At 44.3% G+C, this 18,930-nt stretch overlaps 1 protein-coding gene across 4 annotated transcripts in view; it reads right to left on the reverse strand.

Moving 5' to 3' along the window:
- APP (amyloid beta precursor protein) overlaps positions 1-18,930 on the reverse strand; it is a 258,633-nt gene that overhangs the window by 2,308 nt on the left and 237,395 nt on the right. For 2 of the 4 annotated variants that reach the window (XM_035017531.1, XM_035017529.1), the window contains 3 exons: positions 17,149-17,202; positions 11,021-11,121; positions 8,227-8,373 (listed from right to left, as the gene is read on the reverse strand). In XM_035017531.1, the coding sequence (XP_034873422.1) occupies positions 8,227-8,373; positions 11,021-11,121; positions 17,149-17,202 (302 nt within the window). The remainder of the gene's footprint in view (positions 1-8,226; positions 8,374-11,020; positions 11,122-17,148; positions 17,203-18,930) is intronic. The other 2 variants (XM_035017532.1, XM_035017530.1) reach the window with 1 other exon arrangement.

Here is an 18,930-nt window from a genome sequence, read left to right on the forward strand (position 1 = left end):
TCATCCTCTAGCGTATCCCGCGGATTCATCCTCTAGCGTATCCCGCGCACCACCCACACTGCACACGAGGGAGGAAGTACTCAACTCTCCGCCGAACGCACGGAAGCTGAGCCCGGTTACTGCGCCTCTCGAGGAGCTGGAATCGCCCCTCGGCCAAGGCCGGGACAGCCGGGCCGGGACGCGAGCAGCTCCCTCAGACCGCCCGCTCCGGGCACGATTCCCGACTCCCCATCCACCGGCCGTTCCCGTTCCGCGGCCCCGTCGGATGCCCGCACTCTGCGGCCGGTCCTCACGCTCCTCGGACCACAGGCCGGGGCCCCTCCCCTGAGAACGGAGCCGCCACGCGCTCCCGCCAAGTCCGCGCCCGGAGGACACGGCGCGAAGGGACGCTCCCACCGCCGTCCTCACGGGAAACCATCGCAGGAGCTCTTCGTAGCCCTCCTCGTCCTTCGCCCCGCTGGGCTGTCCACAGATGAGGTCACCGTGCTTTAACTGGCAACTGTGTCACTGGCCCCGGACTTGTCAGTTCAAACGCCATCATTAAAGATGAGCCCCAGCGAGGAGATTTCGTCCACTCCCGGACTCTGCTCGCCAGGAAAGAGCCTGTCTGCAGCCCCAGGGCCATACGAACCTGGGCATCTTTTAGTCTCTGTGCCACCTTTTAACTGATACTTCAAATGGTGTCAAGATTAAAAAAACCAAAAAGTCCTGCTGAGATCCAGGGCAAAGCTGCCGCGTTTCCGAGTACAGAAAAAGTGCTGCGCGACGGTTAGAATAGCATGCTTGTCTGTCCTCCAGGAACACATCAACCCTCGCACGGGCTGTCACCTGTCATCTGCACTCATCAAGGTCAGGGGAACACCTGGCAACTTCATCATTTATCTCCTCTCCAAAGGCCAAAGCCAAACGCTTCCAACAGCCCTGCCAGAAACGGGAGGCTGAGGCCCGGGTGGAAGGCAGGCGTCTAACGTTCCTGCCTTCTTGGCCCTTTTCCACCTGCTAATCCTCATTATCTTTTGCTGCTGGGAGGGCAGCCCGAGCCTCGCCATTCCTGCAGGAGGCCGAGCCCTCAGGCCTCAGAGGGCTCGGGAGCTTCAGGAGGAGGAATTAGTTTTATAAAATGGCGCCCAAGGAGTTTGGGTTGTATCTCTTTATCCCGAGCCCCTCGGAAGCTCCAGGTGCAGCACTGAGTACTCACATCCGCGGATAAACCTACCACTAAAGGAAGAGCATCAGGTAAGGGGGAGGCTTCCTCCCCGGTGGAGCTCAGGGACAGGTCCTTCAAAGCTAAGCTACTGCACTGGTGGGGGCCGCCAGGTGAGGGCCAGCCCACTACGGTGCAGGCAGGGCCTTGGCATTAACAGCTCAATATTAAACCTCAATATTATGTCCCTGAAAGCAGAGCTGGGGGAAGTGGAAGCCAGTGATGCCTGTTCTAGAAGGAATGAGGGAACAATGGAGTTGGGGGCAGAATTCCTGTTGGCCCACCAGGCAGGAACGCCTATCACTTGCTGCGATGAAAACACACGTGCACACCACCTCTGCACATGCCCCCCCTCCCGAATTTCTGGATTAGATCGCATCAATAACTGGTCCTAAGTCGTCTTCTGGCTCTAGGCTCTGTGCCCTGTGTCTCATGGGAGACCCCGGGACCCTCTGCACTGCACGCTGGCCTGGCTTCAACCTTTATTCCTTCACTATATCCAGAGGAATTTACAGCTCAACTGTCAAGACTGCAGAGATGAAATTCTATCTGGGTCTCCTCCGTGTCATGTTGTCTCCAGTGTGGGTGCGGTAAGCCAGTAAACTCCACGTTTTAAATTTTATTATGTAGAATAATAGCAGGATGTGTTACTGGGTGTCCCTTTCATGCGTGACACTGAGCTAGGCTGAACTACAGAGTCCTGGCGCCTAAGATATTCCATTTCAGCTCATCCAAGGAAAGGAGAAGATAAACCAGTGACTTAATACATAATCACAATGGAGGGTAAGAACATCCAAAGAGCTCGTGCAACAGGAAGGAAAACAAAGCAAACATTAACCAGGTTTTCAAGCTAGTATCCCTCCTCTAATCCCCCAGGGTTGGGTTTTGTGTTCAGTCGTGTCCACGTTCATCTTTTTAACTGTAATTCCATCTCCTTTATGAGTAGTTCGCTTCTGTTTGTTGCCCATGTTGAGTGATCTTTCAGGCAGGCAATGGATTCCTTTGCTATGCCTTCATCATCATTCATCTCTGATGCTTTCCTTTGACTTTCTAGTATTTCTTCCTGCTGTTTGCTTCCAGCCACAAGAGGTTCTGGGTCCAGCCACTCTTTTCTGTACTTCTGCTTCCCATTTAACCTGATCCACAGGTTAAACCTGATTGCACAGCACCGTTAGAGGTAGCCAGGTACTTCACCCTGGTGGGTCACCTTCTCGCCAGGAAGAAAGGACCCCTCAGGACATATTTTTATCATGTTATCAGTATGATGGCACATTCGTCAGGGAAAGTCATATGCTGTAACTCCATAAAAAGCTAACTGGGACCTCTCTTCTTATTTACATCATTAATCAGATGGCTGGGGAGGTGTGAAGGATGGGAGATTTCTGATGGTCCAGTTATCAGACCCGTGAACGGAAAAATTTTTTATACCCTATAATAAAGAGAATTTGTGCCACCACCCCCAATTTTTTTTTTTTTGTTACAGAGATATATTTGGCATATAATATTATGTAAATTAGGACACACAACCTGTTAACTTGATACATTTATACATTGTAATATGCTTGCCATTGTAGTGGTAATTAGCACCTCTGTCAGGTCAGAGAATTATCCATTCTTATCCTTTCTTATTAGTGTTTGGAATAATTAAGTTCTAGCCTCTTAGCTAGTTTGATGATTACAATACAGTTTTGGGGTCTACATTCCTTATACTGTGCATTAGATCTCCAGGCCTCATTGACAACTTGCTGCCAGTTTGTACCCTTAACCCTCTGTCCCCTCCAACCCTCTTATTAAAGGAGAGGTCTCCATTTAGGAGGAGTGGTGGAAAGAGCTACAATATGCATTTTGGAATATCCAGTGTCAATCGACATCAGTGTAGAAGAGTGCCATCTGGGGTCAGTGGACGGGGCAGGACCTCATTAAAGCAGGAGCAATTGGGATCAGCCAGCGCTGGGACCCTCAGCCACCAGAGACGGTGGGCACCTGAGGGACAGAGCGGAACAGAGGGCTGTCACATCACCGCCTGAGACACCAACAAAGCACAGTCACTCCTTGGGGAGCGTGGCTAGCTAATGGCTTACGGAGTGAACCTCTGGCCTCAGGGCTAAGCAAATCTTTTTATTTATTTATTTTTTTTAAAGATTTTATTTATTTGACAGAGAGATAGTGAGAGCAGGAACACAAGCAGGGGGAGTGGGAGAAGGAGAAGCAGGCTTCCCACTGAGCGGGGAGCCCGATGCGGGGATTGATCCCAGGACCCTGGGATCATGACCTGAGCCGAAGGCAGACGCTTAACGACTGAGCCACCCAGGCGCCCCAGGGCTAAGCAAATCATCACATCAATGTTTACTGCTTATTTTTTAAAACCAAAAACTGGCAACCGCTAATTTTCAACTGGTAACAGCTCTATTAATAAAAACACTGGGCTCGTTTTCATTTCCAGGTCTCTGCGATCTCCAGCAGGCAGCTTCCCGCTCTGAGAAGGGAGGTCCTGGAGACCGTGGCTTTCATCGTTTCTTCACGCACTGACGGTGTGGAGCAGGACAGTATTCCATCCAGACAGACGCAGGCCAGTCTAACTGGAAACGCTCATTTATTCGCTCTCAGTGAGGCAGGGTTACTCGCTAATGAAGCAGGTGAGCCAGAGCTGGGAATAAGCTTGCTCCTGGGGACCAGAGTGTGAGAGCCTGCTGAGATGGGCAGAGAACGTCCAGGGAAGGGTCCCATCCATTCGGGGTTGATGCTGCTCTGCTCTCGGACAAACGCTGCTTTCAACCCCCCGCCGCCGGCACCCGATACTGCCTGCACCAGGGGAGACAACCTAGGTGCCTCCGTGGGCCGCAGCTCTTCAGGGCCACATTCACCCACCCCAGCCAGACCATAACCATCCCGAGAGCAGCAGGGATGGCAAACGGCACCTCGGATGAGGTTCTGGTCTGGGGCCGCCGAGCGCTGTTCCACACGGAACCGCGAATGGGGATGCTTCCGGAAAGGAGAGCAAGGAAGGCCTGGAGAGGGAGAAGGGGGTGGTTTCCAGGCTCTCGACACCTGCACTTTCCAGAAGGAGGAGGTGAGAAGAAATAAGGAGAAGAAACACAATATAAGGAGGGCACTCACTCGGGAGAGGTTTCTAGATGCTCTCAAGTAGTGAGCGGAATGAGTCTCAAGAGAGGAGCTGAACAACTGTCCTCCCTACAATTCTGCTCCTTCAAGGATGCCTCCTGGCTTCAAAATGAAAAAAAAAAAAAATTTTTTTTTTCTGGAATATGTGTTCAAGTGTCAACTTATTCTCTGACAACCCAAATCCAAGGAGACTCTTCTTGGTGACTAACCACAAGAAACTTTTAACCTAGGCGGCTGTAACGAGGCTTAAAAGGTAACTAGTTCTCAGGGCGCCTGGATGGCTCGGCAGGTTAAGCCTCGGACTCTTGGTTTTGGCTCAGGTCAGGGTCTCAGGGTCTTAAAATCAAGACTCGCCTCCAGCCTCCAGCTCTGTGCTCACCACAGACTCTGCTTGTCCCTCTCCCTCCCTTTCTGCCCCTCCCCCCACTCATGCTCTCTCTCTAAAATAGATAAATAAAATCTTAAAAAAAAAATACAAAGGTAGATAGTTCTCCTGTACACAAGAGATACTATTTTCTACGCTTCAGACTGGTGACTGAAAGGAGAGAGATCAAGGATTCTCAAAAATGACTGCATGTCCAATTCAGCTGGAACATTTTCACCATTCAGCTTCTAAGCCCATTTGGAAATTGTTTCCTTAGGTCTGGGCTGGGACCTTTTAAATAAGTAGCTGGGAAGTCTCATGCACAACCATGGCAGAGAGTCCCTGAGAGAGACCTTGCTTTTCTGCCCAGCATCCCTGGGCTCTGTTATAGGCTGAACTGCATCCTCCCCAAACCTATGTTAAAGTCCTAACCTCGTGCCTCAAATTTGACTGTATTTGGAGACCGGGTCTTTAAAATAGTAATTAAGGTTAAATGAGATCATTGGGGCAGACCCTAATCCGACAATACTGGTGTCCTTACAGGAAGAGGAGATTAGGGCACAGAATGCACAGAGAAAAGATGATGTGAAGGCCCAGTGGAGGCCACCCTACAAGCCAAGGAGGGAGGCCTCAGAGAAAAACCAAACCCGCCGACACACTGATCTCAGACTTGTAGCTTCCAGAATTGTGAGGAAATAATTTCTGTTGTTTAAGCCACCCAGTTTTGGACATTGTAATGGCAGCTCTAGCAAACCAATATAGCTCTTTGGACTTCGGCGCCCCAAATAGGCACTAGACCTGATAAAAAGGAAGATGCTTTTTGGGTAGATTCATCAGTCTGAGGGCATTACACGTACAATGACTGGTGACAGACGGTGACTACACTTATTGTGCTGAGCGCTGTGTAATACAGAGTCGTCAAATCACTCCGTTGTACACCTGAAGCTAACAGAACATTGTAGGTCCAACTCTACTTCAATTAAAAATAAAAAAACTCCCATACAATATATTAAAGAAACGAGAAGGGGCTTTTTTTAAATGAGTGAGCATTCTTTTTTAAAAATTCAATTAATTAACATACAATGTATTATTAGTTTCAGAGGTAGAGGTCAGTGATTCATCAGTTGCATACAACATCCAGTGCTCATTCCATCACGTGCCCTCCTTCATGCCCGTCACCCAGTTACCCCATCCCCCCACCCCCCTCCCCTCCAGCAACCCTCACTTTGTTTCCTATGATTAAAAGTCTCTTGTGGTTTGTCTCCTTCTCTGGGTTTTGTCTTATTTTTTCCTTTCTTCCCCTATGATCCTCTGTTTTTGTTTCTTAAATTCCACATGAGTGAAATTATATAATTGTCTTTCTCTGATTGATTTATTTCACTTCGCATAATATCCTCTGGTTCCATCCACGTCATTGCAAATGGAAATATTTCATTTTTTTGATGGCTGAGTATATTCCACTGTATATACACTACCTCTTCTTTATCCATTCATCTGTTGATGGACATCTGGGCTCTTTCCATAGTTTGGCTCTTGTGGACATTGCTGCTATAAACATCGGGGTGCAGGTGCCCCTTTGGATCACTACTTTGTATCTCTGGGGCAAATCCCTAGTAGGGCAATTGCTGGGTCGTAGGGCAGCTCTATTTTCAACTTTTTGAGGAACCTCCATACTGTTTTCCAGAGTGGCTGCACCAGCTTGCATTCCCACCAACAGTGTAGGAGGGTTCCCCTTTCTCTGCATCCTCGCCAACATCTGTCATTTCCTGACTTGTTAATTTTAGTAAAAGGGATTTTTAATTATTCAAGTATGAAAACACTTTTTTTTTTTTGTCCAAACATTAAATAAAAAAAACTGTTTTGAGTAGAAATGAAGTAAACTGATGCTGACAAGCATACATCTCACACTGTTTCAAAGGACTCAAGCTCAGAAATACTATTCTCAGAAGAGCAGTACCCAGAATCAGTGACACGGTCATTGCTTATCTGATGTGTGTAGAGGCCAGTCTGTCAGTCATCCTGTTCTTTCACACCTTGCTTCTCCCCAGCACGTAGCACATCCACACCAGTCTGGACAGGGAGAAGAAGACTCAAAGCCAATTTCCACCCGCAGATCTCATAAACAAGCAGCCCGGAGAATGTTAAGGGCTGAACACAATGAGGTTTCTGGCTCTGCCAGACATTTAACTTATTTAACCTTTTCCTGCCCTTCTCTGACGAGAATGGTGTGGAGCACGTGTCTTTGGGGTTAGTGAGAAGTTTGACTCACTGGAAATATCTGGACTTCTCTCTGATGGAAGAGACAATGGATAGGATATGGGAAAATCTGTATTTGGATCTTGGCCCTATTTAGTTTGACAGTGGGTGAGCACTTCTGTCTGGGTCTGTTTTCTCATCTACAGAATGAAAAGATCAATTTGACTGATCACTGAGATCTCTTTCAGCTCTAAAAATTCTCATACTTCTCAAGATGTATTCATTCACTTTCTCTGTTTCCTAGAAAATTACATATACTATGAGGATTACCCCCCTCCCCCCTCCATGGCCCAACACCAGAACTGCATTTTAAATGCACCTGGCTGGCTCAGTCAGTGGAGCATGCCACTCTTGATCTTGGGATTGTGAGTTCGAGCCCCACAATGGGTATAGAGATTTCATAAAAATAAATTCTTAAAAAAAAAAATAAACGCATAAGAACTTATCCGTAAATTTTCTATTTCAGTATTTTGTATCATGGGTTTAAAAAGTCCTATTTCAGTCTTGTAGCTACTCTAATTTGTTGGGGTAACCCACGACTTCCGTGCCGTATACACTCATGGTAGTCACATGTTGGTCTGTGGGGACAAAATCCTGAAGTGTCATCACGCAGTAATTGTGATGTCACGTGGAGAATCTTCTCCCCACCTCCAGTGTAACTGCATGAACTCCGGAAATGAAGATATTTCAGGTAGAAGCGAAGGGTAACAGGTTGAACATTGGAACAACCTTGTAAGCTCTCTCAGCTGTTTGGTGTCATGTGATTTTCTGTGAAACTTTGAAGGTAAGACTCTTTGCTGAAAATTAGTATTAATTGCTGCTACCTGGTTTTACTTATAAGTCAGACTCTTTAAGACAAAAAAATTAGGGAATAAATGAGTTCAGGTTTTTTAGGTTTTAGGTTTTTTTTCGAAGCAGACTTCTACCCCTTCCTTTTCATTTCTAACTTGGTAGTTTTTTTCTTTTCTTTTAAATGTTTGAGGCTAATCACAGTATCTTTAAGCCAGGCATCATCGCTAGTATTATTTGACATTTCAGTACAAATTCTAAGAAGCTGAGGGAGCAGCATACAACCCAATGCCTTGATCACAGTATTTCTAAGTCAAAATGATGAAAAACAAAACAAAACAGCTGCCAAACTTGAGCACCATGCAGGAATCTAGGTTTTTTTTTTTTTTAAGAAGAGACACTTGGATGATTCTTAGTTTTAATGCCAAGTAAAATCTCCTGCTAGTTTTCTTTAACTCCTGCTTGCAAACACGCAGCCACGTTTACCTACCTCCACCACACCATGATGAATGGACGTGTACTGTTTCTTCTTCAGCATCACCAAGGTGATGACGATCACTGTTGCTATGACAACTCCACCAACCATGAGTCCAATGATGGCACCTTTGTTTGAACCTACATCTTCTGCAAAGAACACCTTGAAAACAAGACAAGAAAAAGGACTGCAATTGCAGGAGATCACTGGAAAAGGTATGTAAAGAGTTTCAGTGTCTACCTTACGCTGTAAGTTTGAGTTGGTGACCACTCCATTATTTCCATTATTTGGTGCATACTTGGAAAAAAAAAAAAAAATCACACATTCTAGCTACTACTTTCAACCCCCTGCCCCCATGGCCTTAGGAAGGCAAAACAGTAGCCAAGAGGAACCTGGAACCCTCCGACAGGTGGGACATCTGGTGAGAGGTGGGGTGGGGATCTACTAAAGGATGGAAAGAAAGGCATGGGTCATGATTTTGAAAAGAGGTCGGCTGGGAGACCTGATGCATGACCAGTCTGCCTTAGGTGCTTTTTCAAACCCACAGATGTCCTAATTTCCTTAGAGGGACATTAATACATAGAAATAAGGCATCTGAGACAAAGGAGTTCATCCGAAGAAAAAAAGACACTTGTTACCGACTTTTAGCTGCGATCATTCATTAGGACAGTACTGAACCTCAGAGAAGTGTAATGCTTAAAAGAGAGTTTTTCAAAGGGAAGGTAGCAGGTGATGAGATAAGAATTTTAATCGTCACACAGAACTGCTTGCTTTCTGTTTTCTCCAGAAACCCCACTCAACCTGTTGTTTTATTCTTGCTGTTCGTTTGTATTGGACATCAGTGAATTTTGGAAAACACCATCAGAGATATTTATTTAGTCTGATAACTTTGCTGCACAGCATTCAGCATTCCTTCATGTTGTTTATGAAAGCAACTCACTATTTCTCCACTTTATCTACCTAACTGGAATTAAAAAAGCATGTGGCACCTTTTATAATCCTGTTATGTAAGGAGGTGATCTTCTGCCAGATCACCTGGTCCAACTATTACTAAGTATATACCACATTTATTATAGAAATTAATGAAAACAGCTCCCTAAGGAATTCTCTCGGTCTGATCTCAACACAGGAAGATGACCAATTTTCCACAGTGACAACAAACATCCCAGTGATCTGAAAAGGCAATATAAAATACGGCAGGTAGAGCTGATTTCTAAGTGTCTTACTCAGGGTATATCTGCAGCAAAACAAGAAACCGTTCATAATTATTTCCCTTTCTCAATAAATATGCTAGCTCAACATATTTATAAAAAGCAAATCACTAATTAGTTAATGATAAAAATGTGAGGTAATCAGGAATAAATGCAAGTCTGGACATCTTCCTATGCCTTTAAGAAAATACTGTAATTTTGTCATATTCATTGCACTAATTATAGTACATTATCTTATCAACGAGCTCAGTAGAGGGAGCTATTCTCCTAATTGTTGCTGCTACCATTAGTCACTGTCGCATCACAGGAGTTAGCGTAATTGTGGAGAGGGGCTTGTAGGACACAGACTCCAGAAAAATGCAAATCCGCACACTAATCTTCAGCTCCGTGCCCCACCAGCCCCCGACTCTTCAGCGGCTCCCCCAGAATTTTTTAACCTCTTCGGCATCAGCCACATCAAGATTGCCCCTGAATTCATAATAATTGAGATGGGATTAACCTGCCAGTGAAAATCATGCTTCAAAAAAACTGAAATGTTCTTGTACAAAAGAGATTATGGGAGTTGAAATGCAAATCTGAATCACAAGCCAGTTTTGGATTTGCTCCAATTATTGAGAGTGAAAAGAGGCATATGCAATACTTCACTGGCGTTTCTTCTGGAATTTACTACTTGGATTTATAAATTATATTTATGAATACTGGAAAGATATTCTCTCCCTTGAAAAAGAGCACCCATGTGCACACGCCACGCTACCCCCCCACCCCGCCGCCGATGTGCACCGTAAATGCCTGAGAGCGAGTACTTATTATTGCTAGGAGAATTTTATCACCATTTTTTTGGTTGACTACTGAATGTGCAATAAAATTGTCTTCTTTATTAATTTAACCCCCTTACTACGCATAGTGATAAGATGAAAGAAACCCTAACATAATGCAGGATATGATTTATCTGAAGCTTCTGGTAAAAGATTTTATGTAACTACGGGAGCTGCCTGTAAAGAGGATGGGTGCTCTTTGATTTGCTCCAAGTCTAACATTTGGGGGAAATAACAGTGGGTGGGAAGAGATTTTGTCCAAAAAGGAAGCTGCCGTCTTTCTTGCCCAAATCTTTCAGTGAGCAACACTGCTGGGAACATCATGGAGTCCTGCTCACCTCCCGCCTCCACCCACCTTGGTAGAAACCCAAAGATCCTACCCCTGCAGAACTTAAAACGTGGGCGCTGGGGAAGGGACGGGAAGGAAGGGCAGAGGGAGAGACAGAGAGGCACAGGGAGATAGTTAACATATGCCAACTTCAAATCCACCTCTTATAAACCCGTCTTCCTAGAAAATAGAGGGGAAATGAATTAGAGCGGATATTGTAATATACATTAATTCCACTCTAAGCCCTGAGTGGGCTTAGCAGCCTTCTAGATGCAAAGAACTAATGTATAAAGACCCTCTTTTTCTTCTCTTTATGGGTCCATGATGACCCTCTAGGCAACTGCTTTATTCTTTTTATCTTTTCCTTCACTGGCTTTCTGGCACAGCATGAATAAGCGTGAACAGGTCATCTGGCAAGACAAACTGAGCGGCAGGAAGAGGTAAATTCTACGTACCAATTTTTGATGATGAACCTCATATCCTGAGTCATGTCGGAACTCGGCATCCATCTTCACCTCAGAGATCTCTTCCGTCTTGATGTTTGTCAAGCCTGAACCTGCAATAATCCATAAGCATCACACCATAATTAAATGACGCACGACACTCAATTCATTTTCTCTGTAAACACAAACGCTGTAACACAAAGGCTACCAAAACCTTCTTTCTAGGTCTGGAGTGAGAGGAAACAGATTAATGACTTTCTTCAAGAAAACTGACACCCTGTATTCACACCCTTAACCACGAACTATTTCAAACAAAAAGAAATTAAAGATTAAAGAAATCTGAAGTTAAAGCTTCTACTGCCTTTAAACACACATTATAATTTTTTTTTTTTTTTTTAAATGGGGAAAACCAGAAGTTAAATGCTAGTTGGGAGGTTGGCAAGGATGCGTTCCCAGAATATACTAGTTTGTTTTAGGGGCTTATTGTTTAGCTGATTCTATGTCTTTTCCCATGTGTTCTCATTCTTTCAGAAAAAATAATAAAAGTCTTTAAAAATGAGCATTAATTACCTGGTGGAATCAAACTGCTACTTTAGGGCTTTGTTCCAATTACAAATAAATTATGTTCATGTATCTATGCAGTGAAGCATTGTAAAAATCATATTATTTATTTAGTTGGGTGATTTAGTTATAGATACAGAATAATTGCCTCGTCTGCTGAATAAAGATTTGCAGCATATAATTTTAGAAAATGTTTCAGTGGGACTAACAGAATTTATAACTTACTAACTCTTCCTTCTCTATAAATTACTACATGAGTCTTACACTAATCGTAATAAATTTCGTTTTTCAAGTAACAATTTAAAGCTACAAAACAAAATGCAAAGCCATTTTTAAAACAAAAAAATGAAAGCACAAAATAGAGGTATCAGTTTCCATGTTGTAGCATTTATATATCCAAAGTTATAATTTTAGGATGAAAAAGGCTTTTAAAATCATGTCCTCTGCAGTATTCTCACCCAAGGGGCAAACCCTCAGCTCCTGAGTGAATGGAGAAAAATCTATCCATTTGCCTCCATTTCGGATAGCTCTGCCTACAAGAATGACAGGCTTCCTTACATCAAACCCAGATCAGTTCCCCTAAGGCATCTATGCTTGGAGCCTGTTCAACGCAGAGCAAGCCCAAAACCTCCCTTCCACCTTATAGCCTTGAGGAGGCCAGACACTCGAGGAGAGGGACCGTGTTCCTGACGGCTCTTGCTCAGGCTACACGTTACCAGGTCCTTCAGCTCCCACGGGACCTCATTTCTTGCTTTTTGTCTAGTCATTCTTAGGTGCCATGAAACTTGTCACACACCTTGCTGAAACTGAAAAGCACAATGTCCACAACATAACCGTGTGCCAACCTCACACAAAATGAAAAGGAGGATAATTTGACAAGACCACGGGCACCCATGCGGGTTGTGACAGATTCCCGACTCCTTGTCCAAACGTTCACAAAGCTTCCATTAAGAACTCATTTGAAAACAGCCGACATCAACGTCAGTCTACAGCTGGCCTGTAGACGGTCACCCTGTCTTCTCTGCTGTCTGTCTGGCAGAACTAGTCTCTTCTCCCTATCTTCCCAGCTCTCCTGCCTTCCAGGGGTCCACAGAGATCATGGAGAGCGGTTCTACCATTTCACCCTCCAGGTCTCCTAGCCTACAACCTGTCTGGGTCACAAGGACTTGGACGTGGTAGAGAGGTGTCGTAGATTTAGAATATAGCCACAAATCTGTTAATTACTCCTCCTTCCCAGAGGTGGGTCTGAATTCCCTTCTCTCAAGTGTGGACTGGATGGAGTGCCTTGCTTTTCATGAACAGACAATAGAGAAAGCGATCATGAGTTCTGAGTCTAGGTCAAAAAAGACACTGCAGCTTCCTTCTTGTTCTCTTTCTCGGATCACTTGGTCTGGGAAAGCCACCCACATGTCACGAGGACACTCAAGCAGCCCTACAAAAAGGTTCCCGCGATGAGGTATGGCGGTGTCCTGCCAACAGCCACGTGAGTGAACAGACCCACCAGAGTCAAGCTTCCACTTCGGATGGTTGCGGCTCTAGAGGGTGTCTGGATTGCAACCTCCTGGGAGGCCCGGAGCCAGGAGCACCCAGCTAATCCATGCCTGAAATCCTGATCATTACGGTAATTATAAGTAACTAAATGCTTGTTGTTTTAAGCTGCTAAGTTATGGAATTATTTGTTGCATAAGCAATAGAAAACTAGAACAAGGAGCTAGTGTTTTCTTTTTTCATCTTGATCTACCTTGGGCTTTAATTTCCTTCTTTCAGAAGATCACTCTCTCTAATATAGGCATAAAGTGGGACAGTTTCCCTTTCTCTCTCATCCTTTACCGTCCCTCACTGACCGTCCCTCAACCCCTGACCCTATCCCAAAGCTGTGGGGCTCTCTATTCTTTTTTTATTTTCTTGCTTTGAAATTATTTGCATTTTCTCATAATTTTTAACTCATTCTGACCTCTAATCTTCCTGACATTGTGTTTATCAGACTGTGATACTAATGCTCTGTTAATTTCTCATTGGCTATGTATTTTTTATCTTCCTACAGGCCCTTTTAAATCTGACACGGGGTTATAACCACAGTGATTTCTTTACAGATCACCCTTTTGCTGTCATCAGGATCTAGCAATGCAACAGTTAAAATTATATTTCTGAGACCTAAAGAAAAGTCTCTTCAATAGTCTTTTCTTTTAGATTTGTGGGACCAACAATTCGAAAAAACAGGAGCTCTCTGCTCAAAACTGTAAAAGCCCACATTATTTCTGAAAGGAGAGTGAAAATACTTTTGGTACTCAAACCAAAATTCAAATTCGCATAACAAGTCAGAACAACAGATAGTTAATTATAGCTCAATAGTCTGCGAGACTCTCAGGAGAAAGAGGTCCTTCTAGTTCATTTTTGTATAGCATGTGCAATCACTTAGAGAAAAGATTTTCTATACATTAAGCAAATCTCACTAAAAGGGAAGAAAAATTAGTAAGCTTGCACATAGGGAAACATCATCAGCAATAAGCTCACATAGCATGTGATGAAATGTAAAACGTGATGTGTAGATTTAAATACATCACAGGGACCTTTTGCTTATACGCTCATCAGGTGTGTTTTCTCTTTCTAAGCCCTGGTGTGACTCCGGGTCTGTCATGGTAAGTGAGCAGAATCTGTTGTTCATTTGAGGGGGGAAGGAGGCATGTCCCTCATGACACCTTTCACATGGCTTGGAGGTCAAGGACTTGGTCTCTCCTTTATGAGGCCTGGAGAAGGGTGGTAATAAATTATAGTGGAAATGGTAGCTTTCCTCTCCCTGTGAAGAGCTTGCTAATATATTTTCCTTCTTTATTTTGGTCAAATGGTGTTACTTGACCTTCAGAGCCCATTTTCCCCTGGAAGAAGACAGGGGAGTAGCTGTAATGGCCACTATGCCCAGAAATCACCACTGATAACATGCTTTCCCTACCTGACACTACATTCTAAAAGTGACGTGTCCTGGCTTTTCAGATATGAAAGACAAAGAGAAGTCACCTTCCTTGGTCATGATTACAGGCAGACCCTTTCTTTGTTTGTGTTACAGTGACAACAGCAATTACTCAACTGCCATCAATGAATGACACGCTATGACAATCCCGGGAAGGCTAAGTTTGGAAAGTCTAAAGATATAATTCAGCACACTGAACTCAAGCATGCATTCTCCTCAAGTGCGATGTTGGAAGAACCCAACCTAATGCTATGAACATAGCAGGGAATTGGTCCAAGTGCTCGGGAGACAGACTGTAAGCACAGAAAGAGCGAGCGAGGTCTCACTACCTACCCAGCAAATAGAGCTATTCGTAAACTAGACTCTTCCTCACTTTGGATCTGATCCTTCTTTCTTACCATATGGCCCTTCTTTTATTGGGGAAGCCCTCACCTCACACAGTATAAGAAAGAAGGCTGAGCCTAGGCCATACTCTCATCTTTGAATCCTTCCCCTCTTCTTTGCCAATGGATGAGACTCAAATCTTTTGAAAGCTTTCCCGAAGCTGACCTCCAGTGCGTGCCGAGGTTAACACACCCTCGGCGAGTGCCCCGTCCACTTATATCACGGACGCCCTGGTTTATACCTTATGTGGGTCTGTATTCCCCCGCCTTTCTAATTCCATCTCCTCTTTTAAATAGGCCAAGTGTGTTCCTCTTATTATACTTCAAGCTCCTGAGAACAGGGACCTTATCATTTCACTTCTTTCGACGCACCACAGGATTTAATGCACTGATCTTTGGGAAATACCAAAATGAAGTATTCCTGTTATGGAAACATCATTATTGTTATAATAAAGGCTTCAGATGGCTTCTTCCCCCGACAAAACACCTCTAACTGCTTTCTAGCTCTTCCCTTAAAACAGATTGTTTTGGGGAAATGCATGGAAGTTGTTTTCATGTTACGTTTTTTAAAAGAGGGGGGAACCAACTTTGGTGGTATCAACCTCCCCTCCCCCAGATTTCAATTAGAACACATTGGCCTAGAGGGCCCAATGGAGGCACTTTTACAAAATTGGTTGAAAGAGTGTTTCTAATTCACTTTTTATTCTTGTAGATGAAAAGCATCTCTTCCTTAAATACAAAATAGACAGTGCCATAAAAAAAGGCCCAAGGCAAATGACCATCCACCAGCTCACTGGTCTCAGCTGGTTAGAATGGAACTGACCCTCAGCCTTGAGCTCCACCACGAGCTGAGCAGGATGTGGATGTCAATGGGCCGGCTCCTTAAAATTCACTTGTGTGACAATGGCAATAAGGAAGACATTAGGAGAGCCCAAACTGTGTCTGACTTACTATCACTTAAGTTCCTCTGAAAAGCCCTAAAGGCAGAGACTCATAAAATCAGCGAGAACGGCCATCAAAACGGGTCACTCCACTCTCCCTGCCGCCCTGTGGACAGCCACACAGAGGCATGATGATGCCACAGGGCAGATTCGGAGTTCTCATCTATGGCCGTGGCTGGGGACAGAAGTGACCGAGCTGACACTGGCAGTGAGAGGGGCCGGGTCTCTTCTTGGCCTGCCACCAACTTAACCCGAACCAGGGACCTCCATGTGTTAATATCTTCCATCAGGGTGAATTCCCTGGCCCTTGACTATCGCACGGGGTCAATACGGGGATAAGGAAGAAGATAAACATGGGAAGGTATCCATTGTTTGTGGAGTTAAATCTCTCTAGAATATACAGCCATGTCAACTCAGTAACTACTGTCTTTGATTCATGGAAAACAATGGGTACTGTTCGTTGGGCAGAGTTGTGCGTGAAGTCAAAAACCAGGCTCGTGTGCCCTTCTGTTGTGGGTGGCACTGATTTTTAAAACAGCTTGAGATACAGGCTGAATACAGAGCAAAGGGTCAAAGTGTATTTCTTCTTAATGCTGGGGGAACTGTAAAAAAAAAAAAAAAATTTTTTTTTTGGTCTATTTTTCAGTGTTAATGGGAATTTTAAATGGTAACAAAAAGAAAAGACTTGTATACAAAACTATGCACATATATCCTTTCTGTCATTTTAGTTACTCATGGAGAGTTAAGTCCATACAACCCACGAAAAAGGAAATGTAAATATTTCTAGGCTCTAGAGATAGTCCCGTTCTGGTATTTTTAGGAAGTCACATCTACATGAGAAACTGATTGAAGTTTGAGCCCAATTCAGTCAGAAGAGGACCCTCTTCTTGCTGTCTGCACACCAAACAAGGGAAGGATGAGCTATTCAAGTGGAAACCACATTGTCACCAGACAGAGTGTGCATCTGTGTGGTTTTCCATTTTTGAGGACAGAGAGGTCTATATACTCTTCTCCACTTAAAAAAAAAAAATCCCATAAGTTGGAAGGGCTCTTTTATTGTTTGAAAAGGAAAGCTCAGAGAGAAAAACAGATTACTTCAACAGGAAACTGGAAAATAAAGTGTAAGGAAAAGCAAAGGGAATTTTTGAGAAGTCTGGTTTCCAAGGTCATTTCAAATCCTCTCCCTTAGTGTCTGCAGTTGAGAGAGGCTAATAGCAAAGAGCGGGGATGGCGGGTGCTCGAGCTCAAGCGCAAGATGCTGAGAGGTAGAAGGGAACCGGGTTATACCTGGTCGGGTGGTCAGTCCTCGGTCGGCAGCAGGGCGGGCGTCAACAGGCTCAACTGGGCACAGGAAGCAAGATACACGGAAAGCAAACAAGACAAATCAAGATGGTGAGTTGTGGCTCCTGAACACAGAGCAGGGAAAAGCATGTGAAATACATAAGTTATAAAAAAGGAACAGGTGGAAAAGAACCACAGTGAGTTAATCCCGAGTATCAGGGAATGGGAGGGGGACCACTTTGAAAGGCTTATCGTAACTGATGGGCCAATCCTACTCCTTAGGTTTTCTAATAAAAGCACTCACCAGGATATGCAGCAACATCAAAGAAGAGGGGATGGGGAGTGTGGAATTACCTCTCATCGAGTTTAGGGATGGTTTCTTGGCTTTTGATTAGAAATAAAATACAATATACCCAGCCTGGTGGAAAATCTTGAAGATACCTCCTTTTACAACTGTCCGATCTTATTTTACAGTTAATTAACTACAAAAGGACTCCCATTAAATCCCCAGGGGAAATGCAAATATGAATTTATCAGCAGAGGAAAGTCTCACCACATAATCTGCCATTTAGTGCACCAAATTTGCTCCCATTTTGAGGGTAAAAGAAGTAAACTAGGGAGTCAGTCTCTCTTTAATTTTAAAGGCTGGTTATTAACAGACGACATACAGTTGTCATGTGTGAAATGTGAGTACTTCCTTTCGTATTTCTCAACTTCCACAATCGTCCCTTTGTGAGAATTCTGGGCCGGCCCCAAAGGAAGCCTTGCAGGTGGTACCACGGTGCCCGCCATTGCTTACCGTTAGCTGGCATTTCCTAAGTGCTTCTGAATCTCAGAAAATATTAACTTGAATTTAGACTGGTCTTTGAAGAAACAGGCAAGGGAGAGAAACAAAGCTTTAAGGATTAATAAACGGACAAGGGGCAAATGAAGCCGAGGGAGGGGAAAAGCCCTTTGGGTAAGGCCTGGGAAATACAAGGTAAGAAGGTAAGGAAAGGTGAGCAAAGATGTCCAGGGGAAGATAAGGTGTGCTCGATGGGCTGGCTTCTGGATGAGCAGTTTCAGGAAGACCATCCAGCTTACTGATGCACACAGCGTGGCATTCCCAGGGGGGATTACAAACCCAATCGATCCTGAATGTCACATGCTGGCAGAACAGTGAGGGAGAAGAGAACGGCAGGAAGTCAAGCCTTCAAATTATGAAAAAAAAAATCAGGTTTCTGAGAATACGAAGACATTTGGATGAATCCAAAGAGCAACGTGGTTTGGGCCTTTGTTATGCAGGGTGGTGGCATGACATTCGCACCCAAGCAACTTTGGGCGAATGGCCACTTCTGAGGCTGTTTCTTCATACATAAAATAGCCTCTTCTCATTGTAGTGAGAAACAAATCAATTTCAAAACCTGTTTCAGAAACGCTCCAATACTATGAAACTGCATTTATTAAATCTTCCCTAACAACTCTTGCTGAGAGGAGGATTGATTTCTACTACTTTACTGCTATGATAGGTTTAAGACATCCTGCTGCAACTCACACATACATTTGAATGACACAGATTCTCTGTGTTTCGCCTTTTTCCCATCTGCAACAGTATTTAGTGAGGGTAGTAACTCCTCGTAAAATAGAGTTAACGGAGGGATGATTGTATTTTTTGAGAATTTCCTCACGAGAGCGCCAGTGGTGCTTCAGTTGAAGAGAACAGCATGCCCGAGCACACTCATGGGGCAAAAAAGGAACTCGAAGTGGGGATCCTATTCCTCAATGGCTAAATCATCAGAAACTGTATTT

The sequence above is a fragment of the Mirounga leonina genome, unplaced genomic scaffold (genome assembly GCF_011800145.1).
Source record: "Mirounga leonina isolate KUSES-001 unplaced genomic scaffold, KU_Mleo_1.0 Mir_172, whole genome shotgun sequence".
Classification (NCBI taxonomy): domain Eukaryota; kingdom Metazoa; phylum Chordata; class Mammalia; order Carnivora; family Phocidae; genus Mirounga; species Mirounga leonina.